Source organism: Parus major, chromosome 2 (assembly GCF_001522545.3).
Source record: "Parus major isolate Abel chromosome 2, Parus_major1.1, whole genome shotgun sequence".
Classification (NCBI taxonomy): Eukaryota; Metazoa; Chordata; class Aves; order Passeriformes; family Paridae; genus Parus; species Parus major.
Genome location: NC_031769.1, coordinates 4,062,619 through 4,075,569, shown reverse-complemented (window position 1 = coordinate 4,075,569; position 12,951 = coordinate 4,062,619). Strand labels below are relative to the sequence as shown.

The 12,951-nt window shown below is 48.7% G+C and overlaps 1 protein-coding gene across 2 annotated transcripts in view; it reads right to left on the bottom strand.

Annotated features, from left to right (window-relative positions):
* Positions 1-12,691, bottom strand: part of VILL (villin like) — a 34,213-nt gene extending 21,522 nt beyond the window's left edge. For both annotated transcript variants that reach the window (XM_015619180.2, XM_015619181.3), the window contains exons 1-3: positions 12,495-12,691; positions 1,886-1,967; positions 317-391 (exon numbers count right to left, since the gene is read on the bottom strand). In XM_015619180.2, the coding sequence (XP_015474666.1) occupies positions 317-391; positions 1,886-1,954 (144 nt within the window). In that variant the 5' untranslated portion in view covers positions 1,955-1,967; positions 12,495-12,691. The remainder of the gene's footprint in view (positions 1-316; positions 392-1,885; positions 1,968-12,494) is intronic.
* Between the last annotated feature and the right edge of the window lie 260 nt (positions 12,692-12,951).

Genomic DNA, 12,951 nt, shown 5'->3' with positions numbered 1-12,951 from the left:
TCCCATAAATCATTTAAATGTGGGCCTTGATTGAGTTTTCCAGGAATGTACTGGTCATTTTGCCATACCTGGGCATGACTCCGTTGACTGGAAGATAAACACTTTTAATGAATTACTAAGTTAATGGCTCCTCTGAACTGATTTACTAAACAGCCAGTGTTGTCACAACAGCCATGTGAAGTTCAGATCCATGATTAGATGATGAACACAACCACTTCAACAGTGCTTTTTCCACAGGACAGGAACCAAGGCAGATCTAAATAAAAACGACTGAACCAGTTGCCCAACAGATACCAGTGTTTGCTGTCTTACTTACGTGTAAAATGATGTAACAGTCTCCTTCAAAAAAAGTCCCATAAGCTTTTTCAGGTACAGGAACCATCTTCATGTTCTGTAAGGAAATCAGAGTGGGGGTCATTGCTAAAAGTGAAAAGCCAGAACCTGGTGAGTATGAAACAGGACAGGCTGGGGTGGAAAAACACTGAGGTGACAATCAGGGTTTGGAGAAGGAAGAATCAGGGATGAGTTTGTGAACTGGGAAATGCCACTTCCGGAGGGAATATTCAAAATACTAAGGTGTGAGAACAGGAAAAGGATGATTTTGCTTGGACAGACTGACAAGTATGTTTTAGTCTCCTTGCTTTTCTGCAGCCCTGTGGATTTAGACCTGGGGGTCCAGCTAAAGTGCTCCAGAGCTTGCATTTGTAGGGAATTTCCCAGGAGAGAGAGCACATCTCATCCTAGGTTTAGTTTTGGGCACAAACTAAGGTTTTACTGAGATTTTACTCAGTGCCTGTGAGTTCAAGGGCAGCTTTCAGCACTTTGTTAGGATAACCACTCTGCTGGAGGTTCAGGGCAACCAGCAGTGCTGAGAAAAGACAGAGCTGAGGACACTGATGGTCCCTCACCCCTCCAGATTGCAGATTTCCTCTAGCACAAGTGCATAATTAACCAGCCATGTCTGCCCAGCACAGGTGCCTGGCTGTGCCATCCACCAGTCCACACGCAGCTCCTGGGCTGGAGCTGGCTCTGAGGCTCCTGAAATTAGAGACACACATTCTTCTGCTGGCCTGACTTGTCTCCCAGCATACCAGCCTGACCCCTGTGAACCCACACAGCTCTAATTACAGATCCTCTGGAAAGCAGCTCAGTGCAGTGCTTGGGACAGAAATGGAAAGGTGAAGACCCTGTGATATTTGGAATGTGTTTGTGACCTGCTGAATATCACCTGGAGATATTGGAGACTCTTCCCACTGCTCCCCTGAGTGGATTCTGCACCTCAGTCTAAACCCACTATCATTGCAGGAGAATGTTCTTGGTGAATTTGGCCAGGAAAATGCAGAATTGAGCACAGCTTGGTTCCAATCCAAAACCAAAAAGCAAAAAGGCAACCTCACAGGCTGCAGGAACTCTCCTTGCAGTGACAGAGTAGGAAAGGCAAGGAAGAAGTACAAATAGACTTCATGGAATGCCTTTGCTGTAAAAATAGGTGTCTTCCCCATGGCAGCTGCTGGTGTGAACTAAGGCTACCTATGGATAACCCATCTTGGTGAAACAGGGAATTTCTGGAGTGATAAAGCAGCCTTGCATTGATTCCAAAAAGGGGTGAGAAAAGCCTCCAGTGCTGGAGGAATTCCTTCAGTCCCACCACATTCCTGTTTCCTTAGTAAATATTATCATCTCTGTTTTACAGAGCAGAAAACCAAAACAATAACATGTTGAACATTTCATGGGGAAATACTGAGTCTGTTTTCCACTGTATCTTATCTGTAGGTCCCTCTTTTCCCACACAGATTACTGCAAGAATTCATCTTCCTTGAAACATAAACACACAGATGTGCAGAGGAGATGTGACAGAGGACATGTGCCATCACTCTTGTCCTACCTCTATGCCCCATATCTGCAGTCCCAGCTTTCTCTCGATGGTTGGGAGATTTGTGTCACCGTCTGTCATCCTGCAGTCTGACCTAGAAGGCAAAGGAAGAAGAGAACCCAACATAATTATATGATTAGATGCAACAGTGAGTGTGCTGGTCAGCTGGGTTCCTCTTACTGTCAGAGCAGGTTTAATACAGAAAATCCACACTTTGAAGTGTCTCTGCCTCTTTGCCATTAACAGTTAGGTGGGATGAACCCCCATTCCCCAGCTATCCATGCTCACCAAGCAAAGTGTAGGATCACAGCCCAGCAAACACTGGATAGGACACTGTTGTTTGGCTGGGGGATTATTTTCCCTGGATTTGAGCAAGGTGGAAAGGATCCATTGGGCTGTTGGACCTGATATCAGGACTGGTTTGCCCCCACAATGGTATGAGGGGTGGAGGAGACACGAGTTGACCTCCAGGAGTCCTGTGCCCTCCTCCAGTCACTGGAGGTCAGGTCAGGTCAGGTCCCCTGGCCTTGGGGCACTGGGAGCCCAAGGAATGAAGCCCTTCTACCTGAGGCCAATATTCAGGTCCAAACTGAGACAGGTATCTCAGGGCACCAGGCTCCCATCTCAGTGCAGGCACAGCAGTGCACACAGGGTGATCCAGTCAATACCCAGAATGTCTATTTTACACAAAAATCAGCATCTTCCTAGGCTCTGCTGCCTGCATGGGGAAGAAGCAGCTTTCAGGCTGCCCACACAAAGGTGCCTGAGAGTATTTGAGATGGTTTTTGTGTCTTCAGCTGCCCCTCTGATGGGTTGAGGTCTCCCATCCATCCTTTATCATATCTACCGGTTGTGGGGGAAAAAAAGGAGTATCTTTAGCTATGCTCCCTGTTCCTACTGCTGAGGTTTCTGCTCAAGAAACAGCTTCTGAACCCAGCTTGTTTACAGGGCAACTTTCTGAAGCAAGTGAAATCCCAAAGCAATGTACACCAAAACGTGGAGTTCCATCCTATGGGAGCCGGCTCCACTGCAGCAGCCGCAGGACAGGCTGTGTTTGTGCAGGGGCACAATCCACATCAACCTTTTCCCTATCAGCCAGTCCTGCTCACAAATCCAGGCTCAGCCTCCAGAGAAAACACAGCTCAGTGTTCTTCTGAAGGAGGGCAAGAACAGAGATGTGATCCCTGCCAGGTGTTCACTGCTCGCGTTACGAGTGCGTAACAAGTGCTGGTCACCCTGAAGAGTTTGCACACTAAGCAAGAGCATGAAAAATGCTGCCACAGGCAGAACATTGGTCCATCCAGACCTCCCACAGCCCAGAGCTGCCAGAGCCAGGCTCCTGGCTCAGGCTATAGGGAGATGCAGGTGTTTCCTGGGGTGTTCTGAGCACAGCCCCAGCACCTCCCTGTTACCTGAACAGGCACAGCCTGGCAGTGCTCAGCAGCAGGAGCCAGAAGTGCTCATTCCTTCCTGAGCACAGAACTGTCAGAGGCTGAGTCCATGTGGCCTCAGGAACACATTCAGCAACCTTCAGCTCCCTCTCAGGTCCTCCAGAGAGCTTCCAGGCAGGAAGACGAACAGCAAGGACAAGAAAAGACATTTTTCACTTCAATTCCCAGAAAAGTGATTGACACCCACGCAGATTAAAAGCCAGGAAGATATTTCAGTGTCCACAGAGGAGACAGACACTGTTCTAAATGGTGTCCTGACTCACCTACAGCCCTGGAGTACAGGGCTATCAGGAGCTAAATACAAAACATGGTCTTAGTTCAGATCTTTAGCCAAAAGACTTCTCCTTTCTTTTAATGTCACACTCAAAAGGTCCCTATCAAGGAAAAACCCAAGTGAAGCCTCCTTCCCTCAGCCGTCTTTTTAATTTATTTAGGGGTTTTTCCTTCCAGCATCAAAACAGGAAGAACCAGAGAAGAAAGCCAGCAAAGACATTTATATTTGAGGGCAGTGAAGTTTTTTAGCACCACTGACACTTCTCCCTGGGGCAGGCAGCAGGCGTCGTGCTCTCCTCCGAACAGCTCAGGAAACCAGCAGCTGGCCAGCTGTGAGACACAGCTGGATCCCTGCTTCTCCCAGCATCCCAACCTCTCCCAGAAAAGTTAACCCAAAGGATGCTGAGGTTCCTCTGACCACAGGCAGTCGTGTTGGACAGAACCTTTGAGAGCCAGCAGTGCTCCACAGATTCCCAATCAAACCTGTTTGATTAAAAATGAGGACCCTGGATCTCTTTTGCTCCTGGGGATCATTTCTCCATCTGAAACCTCACAATTAGTGCTGACACCCCACTTTTCTGAGAAATGGTGTCCCTCCCTTCCTCCTAAAGGCTTTGGCTGGGGAGTGTGAGTCACAGACAAGGTTGTCTGTTTCCTTGGACTTTCCAGCTTCTTTCGGCCAGTGGCCAAGTTAGAAATAATAGGAATATTACTTATGTAATCAGACAGCTCATTTCATTAATGATTTAATGTGGAGTTTTAATGATCCCATAATTCAACTCCTGTCCAGTCGTGAAATCTGGGATTTATGGCGTGAAATCTTCCCATCTGTGCTGAAATCATGAAGGGCAGAAACTTTTGGAAATTAAAAAGAAGAAGATAGAAAGCGATTTAAGAGTTAAGAGTCTTGGGGTTTCAAAAGCAGTGTCTGGGGCAGCCTTGCCTTTATCTCAGTCAAACCAGTTTTGCTCAGCATGAGGTGAAATGCAAATTGGCAAGAAGTGTGAGTCAGCTGCCTCTGGGGCAGGAATTCACCAGGGAAAATCACTGGTTATGGGATGGATTTGCTTCCTTCTGCAGACACAGCTTTACCTGGGAAAGGAGGAGAGAAGCAGCTGTAGTTCACATCTCTGCCCCACATTAATAATCTGCAACTTCAATTTCCACCTCCAGGGCCAGCCTATCCTATTGCCACCATTTCCAGGGAAATCTTCCTCTCTCTGTGGGAAGAGGAGAAAAGTTCACCCCATGAATGTGGCCTGAGGGGTGGTCACTGCACAGCAAAGGCAGCTTCTGCCTTGGAGCTGCTCTGCTGGGTCATCACCACTTGGTTGAGGTGCTGTAAATCAAATTGCAAAGCTCAAATTCTGCTCTTGACTGAAGACAGAGAACCTGGAAACCAAACATGGGAGCTGGCCTTTGACTGGATGTTAAGCCAGGGGCGCCTGGATCCTCCAAAGCTAAAATCAAAGCTTTTCCTATCACAATCCAGGCAACAAAGCTGGTGGGCGAAGGCAGATGGGTCTCCCTTACACCCCCTGCCCTCTGTGCACTGACAAAATCACAGCAACACTCCTGCTTGCTAAATCCAGGCCTCATCCCCTCTCCTACCAGCACAGCAAGGGGAAAAGCTTTGCCTTCAGGAAGGACTACATGACTAATTAAGTGTCAAGGTCACTCCCAAGGCTGGTTAATGATTAATAGCTGGGTGGAAGTGGCAGCAATCACTGCCCCGTTGGGTCAGCTCGGTCCATGCTGGGAACCCAGACCTAGCAGGATGTTTCTCCAGGCAGTCTTGGGCTGTTTGGGTGGGGAGGAAAAACCAGGACTCAGAAAGGGGACAGGGGAATGTTTCAAGCTCCTGAAGCACACTCTGAATTCAGGCTGCTTTGGCTTGCCTGGGTTTTGGCGCGTGCTTCCTGGGCTGTAGTCAGGGTAATAAAAAACCCCCAGTGAAATGACTAATGCTCTGTACAGCTTTGGGAAAATAGGAAGCAGCTGTGGCTCCAGCCTTTCCAGGCTGAAAGGCCTAATTATTGGGAATACTTGGACTGGCATTAGATGAGGTAAACCAGAGGCTGTTGAATTGCTTTCATTGTCTCCACTATAGTTGGGCATCTGGGCCCAAGTAGGTGCCATTTTTTGTTTGCAGAGAGGACAGTGGTTAACTCTTGTTTTGCCCAGAGGAGTGAAATTCAGCTTTTCTGCCACAGGAAAATCAGGGAGTGCCAGCTATGGGGCTTGTCTTCTCTCCCATGTTGTTACACATTGAGAGCTGTAAGACCTTCCTCCAGCCCATGCTGGATGTTCTGGAGCGTGCTGATGAGGACAGGGAACATGAGATGTATTTTGGGGGTGGGAAAAAAGGAAAAAGCTCAGCTCATCCTGCTGCTCCAAGTCCTGTGAGGTCCAGGTTCAGGAGCTCAGTGGGCCCTCAAGCCAAGGACAGGGCTCTGCCCAGACACGCCTGGGTGACCACAGAGAGCGCTTCAGCCTTCTTGGAAAGAGCTGTTGCCTGGCAGCTAAAATTACGTAAAGCAGGCCTTGAAATAAGATGCTATTTCTGATCACGGTGGGCAATTAAACATTGGAACAGCTTATTAGGGAAGCTGGCAGGCTTGGTTTTACTTAATGTCTCTGAAATGAGATGGGTGAATGGCTGGGCTGTGCTCTCTGGGCTCAGCTCCTCGGGCTCTGAGGCTGCTCAGGTGCTGCACTTCCAGCAAGCTGCTCCTTCCCATGGGATCGGCAATAAGACAAACACATGGATTGGCCCTCGTGCTTCAGCCCCCTCCACTGGTCAGAAAAGATCCCCTGTCCATGCTACAAAATCATCAGGATGGATCTTGAGACGGTTTGAAGGGATTTTTTAGCCTTAAGTGGTGCTGGATCAAAAGCTGAGATGGGGCACTGGATGGGATGAAGTGAGATTTGTGCTCCTCAGGGCTTTAGAGATAGGAGGGGACTTCACTGGTTTAAGCAGGGCAAGCTTTCCCCTTTTTCCATGAATGGCTGCCAGGGATCACCACTCCATGAGCTACCTGACACCTCGGGTGACTGCTGCTGTCTGTTCTTTGCTCCTGGGCTGGGATGCTGAGGATGCTGAGCCTGTTCAGGGTTAATGTGAGTGAGGACATAAGAGCCCAGGATGAAGAGATGGTTTAATGTTAATGATGGCCTCTCAAACTGTAAGTGCTCTACAGCCCAGGAGAGGTTTGAATTCCCTATTCAGTAAATTTAAAGGATGCAGAAACCTGGATTCATCTAGCCAAGGAATTTCTTGGACTCTGAAAGAGCAATAACCATTTTGCCCCACCTGAAAAAAAGCTGACCAGTGTTTCCTGGACCCAGTTGCTCTGACTCTTGAACCCTGGAAATTTACCCCATCTCCAGCCACCATCCCAAGCCTGACAAGAAACAGACAGACCTCTGGCTTAGTGTGACCTCTTATAACCTGTGCCTTCACCTCCTGGCCATTTCTGGCATCTCAGACTTAGCAGCTGATACTTGGTCATTCCCAGAAAACCACTGAGGCTGTGAGCTTTACCTTTCAGCTCCTTGTGAGGATGGATTTCTCACTAATCCTCCAGTCCTTCCATTGTTCCTGACATAAAAGCAAAGAGCACAAGGAAATACCATGCTGCTGGGAAATAACCCCCTTCCCAGTTGCACTAGCCCTCAATCTGTATCTCATCTCCCTCTCTGAATTCCTCAGAGGACATCTGATTGAGAAGGGAAGGCACCTCATGATTTATCTCCTCTGACTTTGACTGGTCCTTGCAGCTGCATTTCCACCTGCCATAAATTCTAGCTCAACACCTCATTCCATCCAGGAAATATTGCTCATCTCTCCACGCTCTTCGTGATCCCCCTTGTCCCCTTCTGTTTGTCTCACTGCTGGTGGCATTCCAAAAGCCTGATCTTTAAGCAGATGGTCTTGGGAAACTGATTTGTCAGAGCATTTTTTTTCCCCCCCAAACTGCTGCTATCTCTGAGTCCTCCCTCTAAAATTTTACCAGGTGACTGCTTGTCCTGGGAACGATGGAGCTGCATTGCCCCAGCAAACTTCTCACAGTGCAGGAACAATGCACTGACAATTAAATCAGAACCTTGATTTCAGCCACAGCTCCCAAGTCATGCGGTCAGAGTTTCCACATTCATCACGCTGGATGTGGAGCCCAGAGCTCAGCACTGGCTGGCTCTGGAAAAGCTCTGGAAGAGCCACTTGGCTGAAGGTGGGGCTGGCAGGCCTTGGTGTCCTACAGAGAAGGTCAGAGCACCCACGCAGCTCCTGGCTGAGTTCTTTCCCAGGGAGTCCTTCTTCCCCAGGATGTCTTTGAAAGCAGGAGGCTCTTCCAGGCAGGCAGGGTCTCTGCAGGCTGAGGGCAGCCCTAAAAGACTCAAAGCTTTCCTAAGCAGCAGCAGAGGCTGAGCTGCAGGAAGATCTCCCTGAAATCAGCCCCTGTGACAGATAACAAACTCTTGCTGTGCAAACCCAGCCCTCTGAAGATCCATGAGGAAAAAACAGGCACGTGAAGCTGTTAAAAACCTTCTGCATAAAAGCTCCCAGCAAAAGCATTGTGCTGCTGTGGTGCCAGGTGCATTTTTGTCAAATAATAAATTTCAGCTTGGTGCACACCTACTTTAAAGGTATCCATTGCACCTCCAGCCCCTCTGTGGGGTTTTTGAGTCAGCAACAGCACAGAGCCATCCCAAGGGAAAGGTGAGCAGGTAGCTTGCCAATTCATCAGGAACAAATCTCTCCTTTCTTTTAGTTCTTTCTCCTCTGGTGAAAGGGAGAAATTCCTGGCTCAGGACCAGCACTGCATCCAAAGGCAGAGCTTCATGCCACGGTGAGGGCAGGAGGGGCACGCAGAAGGAAAGCAAAGACGTTTTAATTCCTCTTCCCGGTTTCCAGGGAAGTGGTTCAGGTTCTAACTTACTTCTAATTACTCACCACCTCCACTAAAAAAGTTACCATGCTCTGCCACATCAGCATTTTAACAGAGCATTATTTAACCCCATGGCTGCAGGTTAGGTAAAATAAGAGCTGAGACATCAGGGAGGAGAGAAAGTGTGTTTGTTCACCTGTGCAAGAGTGTCCTGGGGAGCACCTGCTCTTCAAAAGCTTACAGGAAGAAGAAAAAAATTAAAAAAAAATAAAAATAAAAAAATTGCATTTTCCCAGCTGAAATTGAAGAAAAGGCCCCAGCTTCCCATGCAGAGCCTGGAGGAAGGGTCGGTGAGCAGGATTTATCCAGCTTCTCTTGAGCATCTCATTTGCAGCTGCACAAGTCTTAGGAGGGCTTCTCCTGGGTGGTTCTCCTCATCCTGGTGTTTGCTCTGGGGCAGATCCAGTGAATCTTGGACAGGAGGGACTTGCTGTTCCCTTGGCCTAACAGGAAAACCCCTGGGTGGGGAGCCCAGCTTGTCACACTCCTCCCTGCTCTCCCAGAGTGGGGGTTCAGTCCCATCCACTGTGCCCCAAGATTCTGCCAGCATGAACTGAGACAAATACCACAAATAAAACCTCCTTTAAACCTAAGTGCCGGTGCCCACCTGGCCCACCCTTCTCAAAAAACAAGAGTTAGGATTTTTGCTGCTGCACACAACAGTTTTATATTTATTGTAAGAATTCACATATGTATATGAGTGCAGGACAAAGAGCAGCTTTTCCCTGGTGCACAGTTTAATGAGTGCAGTTGAATAAGCCCTTGCCCTCAGGACCTTATTTTGGTGGTGATGGAGCAGGGAGATGCTCTGTCTCCACTCAGACCAGCTGGAGAACTGGTTTCAGAGCATTGGCTTCCCTGTGGAAAGTGGCAAGATTAATATTAACTACCAAAAAGCAGGGACTGTTTCAGTTTTGTCCCAGTTCAGACCTGCAAGCATGACATGAAGCTTGGGAAGAGAAACCCAGAACTTCCATTAAAAAAAAACCAACAAAACAAATCAAAAAACCCAAGCAGGTTTATGTTTTGGATTGCAAATGAAAAGCCCTGGACCTAAGCAGGTGCTCTGTGGGTGACTGCACTTCCATCTCTGGCCCAGTGAGATGTGAGAGGTTTATTCAGAGGGAAATTTCGTTTCTCAAGCACCACACACCTTTTTGGTAGCAGCGTTACCCTCCAGGCTTGTGTTCACACCTCACTTGTGGTGTGTCTGTCACTGTGTCACCCAGCCCTTCCAACCCCGAGGGGGTTGTGAGGCTGCTCTCAGCTTCTCTGGGCAGAAGTGAGAGCAGAGAGAGCAGCACATCACCTGGAAGAAGCCAGGTGAATAAAACACCCCTGAGAACACTGTAAAAGCAGTTTTAGACAGAGTCACTCATCCTGGACAATCTTTTTCACCAGGAGCTGCCAATGGGAGTTTTGTCTGAGCACCAGGAAGGGAACCAGACATCTGAAAGGCTGGGATGGGTGGGATAGCAACAAAGGAGAGTAATTCAGGCCTCTAGCACACTCCCAAAGTACCCAGATAGTCTCTCTAACCCAAAAAAGAACACGATTTCCAGCACTGCCTGTTTCCTACCCTGTGCAGCTGTTTTTGTAAGAGCAGTTTTAAATGAAGGGCCAGGCACAAACCTCTCCTTTCATCCCAGGGCATGGCAACAGGACATTTTTAGGTAGAAGAGGTCGACTGCTCTGAATAGCTCCTGCCACAGGAACTGCCCAGGATGGAGCCCAACCATGCAATTTAAGGTCCCCCACGTGCCACATCCCTGACATGGATATAATGTAATGACAAGTTCCACTGTTGCTGTACCCAGCACTGCCTCAGATATGCCTGGAGAGGCTCAGATAAAGGCAGATAACAAATGAGAGGGTTTCTGTTACAAGCAGAGTTCCTCAGCAATCAAGGCAACTGAATTGGATGCACAACACTTGGTGCCTGGAGTTTTCAGAGTGAAAGGTGCCAAAGACTTGAAATGACAAATATTCACCCCTTTCTGCATCCCTTTCACATCCTGAATGGGTGGAATTACAGTAGAAAGGTATAATCATCCAGGATAAACCACAATCAGGCCCATTTCCAGGGTTGTATTATATGGAGAGAGAGCTCATGAGAGGAGAGGTTTTAATGAGTTGTGGGAGAGTGTTTCCCCTGGTGGCTGAAGGATCTGCTCCTCTGAGGGGACAACCAAAGTGGAAAAATATACATAAATAAACAAAGAGAGAAACTTTGGGTGTGGTGTGGCTACACTGGAGTCCTTCCTCAGGCAGATGGACATTTCAGACATGGAAAGCCCAACCTGAGGCTTGTGTCAGTCCAGTGAGAATCTCAGAAGGCTGACACAAAAATGTCATGAGGGAGGGACCTTGAGGAGGGTCAGTGGTGGCACAAGCGTTCCCCAGGGGTGACAAAAACGCATCTGGGGGAGGAAGCACCAAGGCTTTGGCTGTGCCCTGAGCTCCCTTCACTGCACCGAGCATTTCTCTTCCTCCTCTGCTTCCAAGTGGGTCACCAGGTATTTAACTCTGTGGAAACTGAGGGAAGGCTTTTGCTCCAGCAGGATGTGGCCAGCACAGAGCCCCAGCATATTTCCAAGCATGGGGCAGGTGTCCAAGCCAGTCTCCTCCTCATCTGGGGATGGATCACCACAGGATGGGTGGTCCATAATAGAAAAGATAACAACTTCCATGCTCAACGTGCAGAAACACTTGCACAGCTCCATGGGAAAGACCAGGAGACAGCGTGGAGATCTTCAGCATCCCTGGCCATGCAAGAGCAGGGATTTATTGACAGCCTAAGCCCCAGGACACAGGAGAAGGCAGATCAGGGTGACACTGCTCACAGCCATGGCACAAAACCTTTGCTCCCAGCTGGGAGAACGTGGCAATGCTGCCTCAAGGTCCTGCCTGGGAAAAAACACCGTGAAACCTCTGTGTCTGCTGGAGAGAAAGGAGCTGGAGGAGGATAAAGGATCCTGATTGTGCGGGGAGGAGGAGCAGGAAGGGAGGCTCACCTGCCTCTGCCAGGAGGAAGGTGAGGGAATACAATTATAGGGTTTTTCCTGCTCTTGCCCGTCCTTGCATCTTCCACCTGGCATCCCGGGGGAACGATAAAACCCCTCGAGTGCCCTGTGATTGTCTAATCTCTACTTTGCAGGCTCTAATCAGCCCATTTGGCTGCGGTGTGTAAAAAGCACCTGGATGATTCACCCAGCATCTAGTGCTGCTCTGGAGGGGCCAGTTTGCTTCAGCTGCTCTAACACTTGTTTATATCTGCGTTAGGGCAGCCTTGAATAAGCGTGAACCTCCCACAGATGCTAATTCATATCAGCTCTCCTTTGTGTTAAATATTTATGTTCCTAATAGGCACGCCTAAGAAAAATACTGGCAAATGAGCCCGCAGCTCAACTCCATTACAACTCAATTTTTACCTCAGTGCAACTCGCATCTCAAACGAGCAGGATGAGAACAACATTCTATTTACAGAGCACAGCAGCCCGGCCATTAGCAATCTGTCGATGGGATGACAATAAAACCCATCGGTGGGAACTTCCAAAGACTTTCTGTGGCTGCCTGGACCCCCAAAGGCAGGCGAGCTTTGGGCAAATCCTCACGGCTGCAAAACATAAAACAAGCCAGGCCTAAACAAAACGCTGGTAATTGGTCGCTGCACGAAATCAAAGCCAGTCTGTGCAGAGAGCTAAAGGAAAAGATGTGTCCTGATACGGAGTTCTTGGCAAGCTCAGAGCTGCTTGTTCCAACCCCAAACGATGTAAATCAGGGTGGGCTCCTCTCAACATCCTGCCTTGTAACAGGGGAAGGATTGGTTTTATTTTTAAGTCTGGAGGATATTAAATTTTTGTTTGTTTCCTGCTATCCCAGGTAACAAAAGTCCTGAAGCAGCTCTGGCCATGTTAAATCTGGCAGGGTGCAGGAGGCTCTTACCTGGCTGCAAAGTGTGTGATGTCTTCGCAGGTGCCTCTTGTCCACCGAGCCCAGCTCCTTCTCTCTCCTCTCCGCCGACTTCCAAGGCACTTTTGTTCACTGTTCTGCTACCTTGTCAGCTCGGGAACAGCACTGTTCGGTAATTCAATCCTCTTCTTAACCGCAGAGACACTCCTACCCGGAGATCACACCCATTCCCAGGCTCACGGAGGGACAAAGAGGGAGCCGGTACGGGAGAGTTCCAACCAACTCTGTGTTTGCATCAAATATCCGCCGCTCTGAATTCGCTGAATAATGATTAAGTGCTGCTTTCATTAAAAACCTGTTTTGTCCAGGTTTAGGAGGGCACAGGAGGGATTTTTTTCTCGGTCTCTGCGGGACAAAGCAAGGTGTGGTGCCGGGTTAACTCTTGGGGCCAAAGAGCTCCAGCCCCTGGCCCTGACTGTCCCGAGTTTTG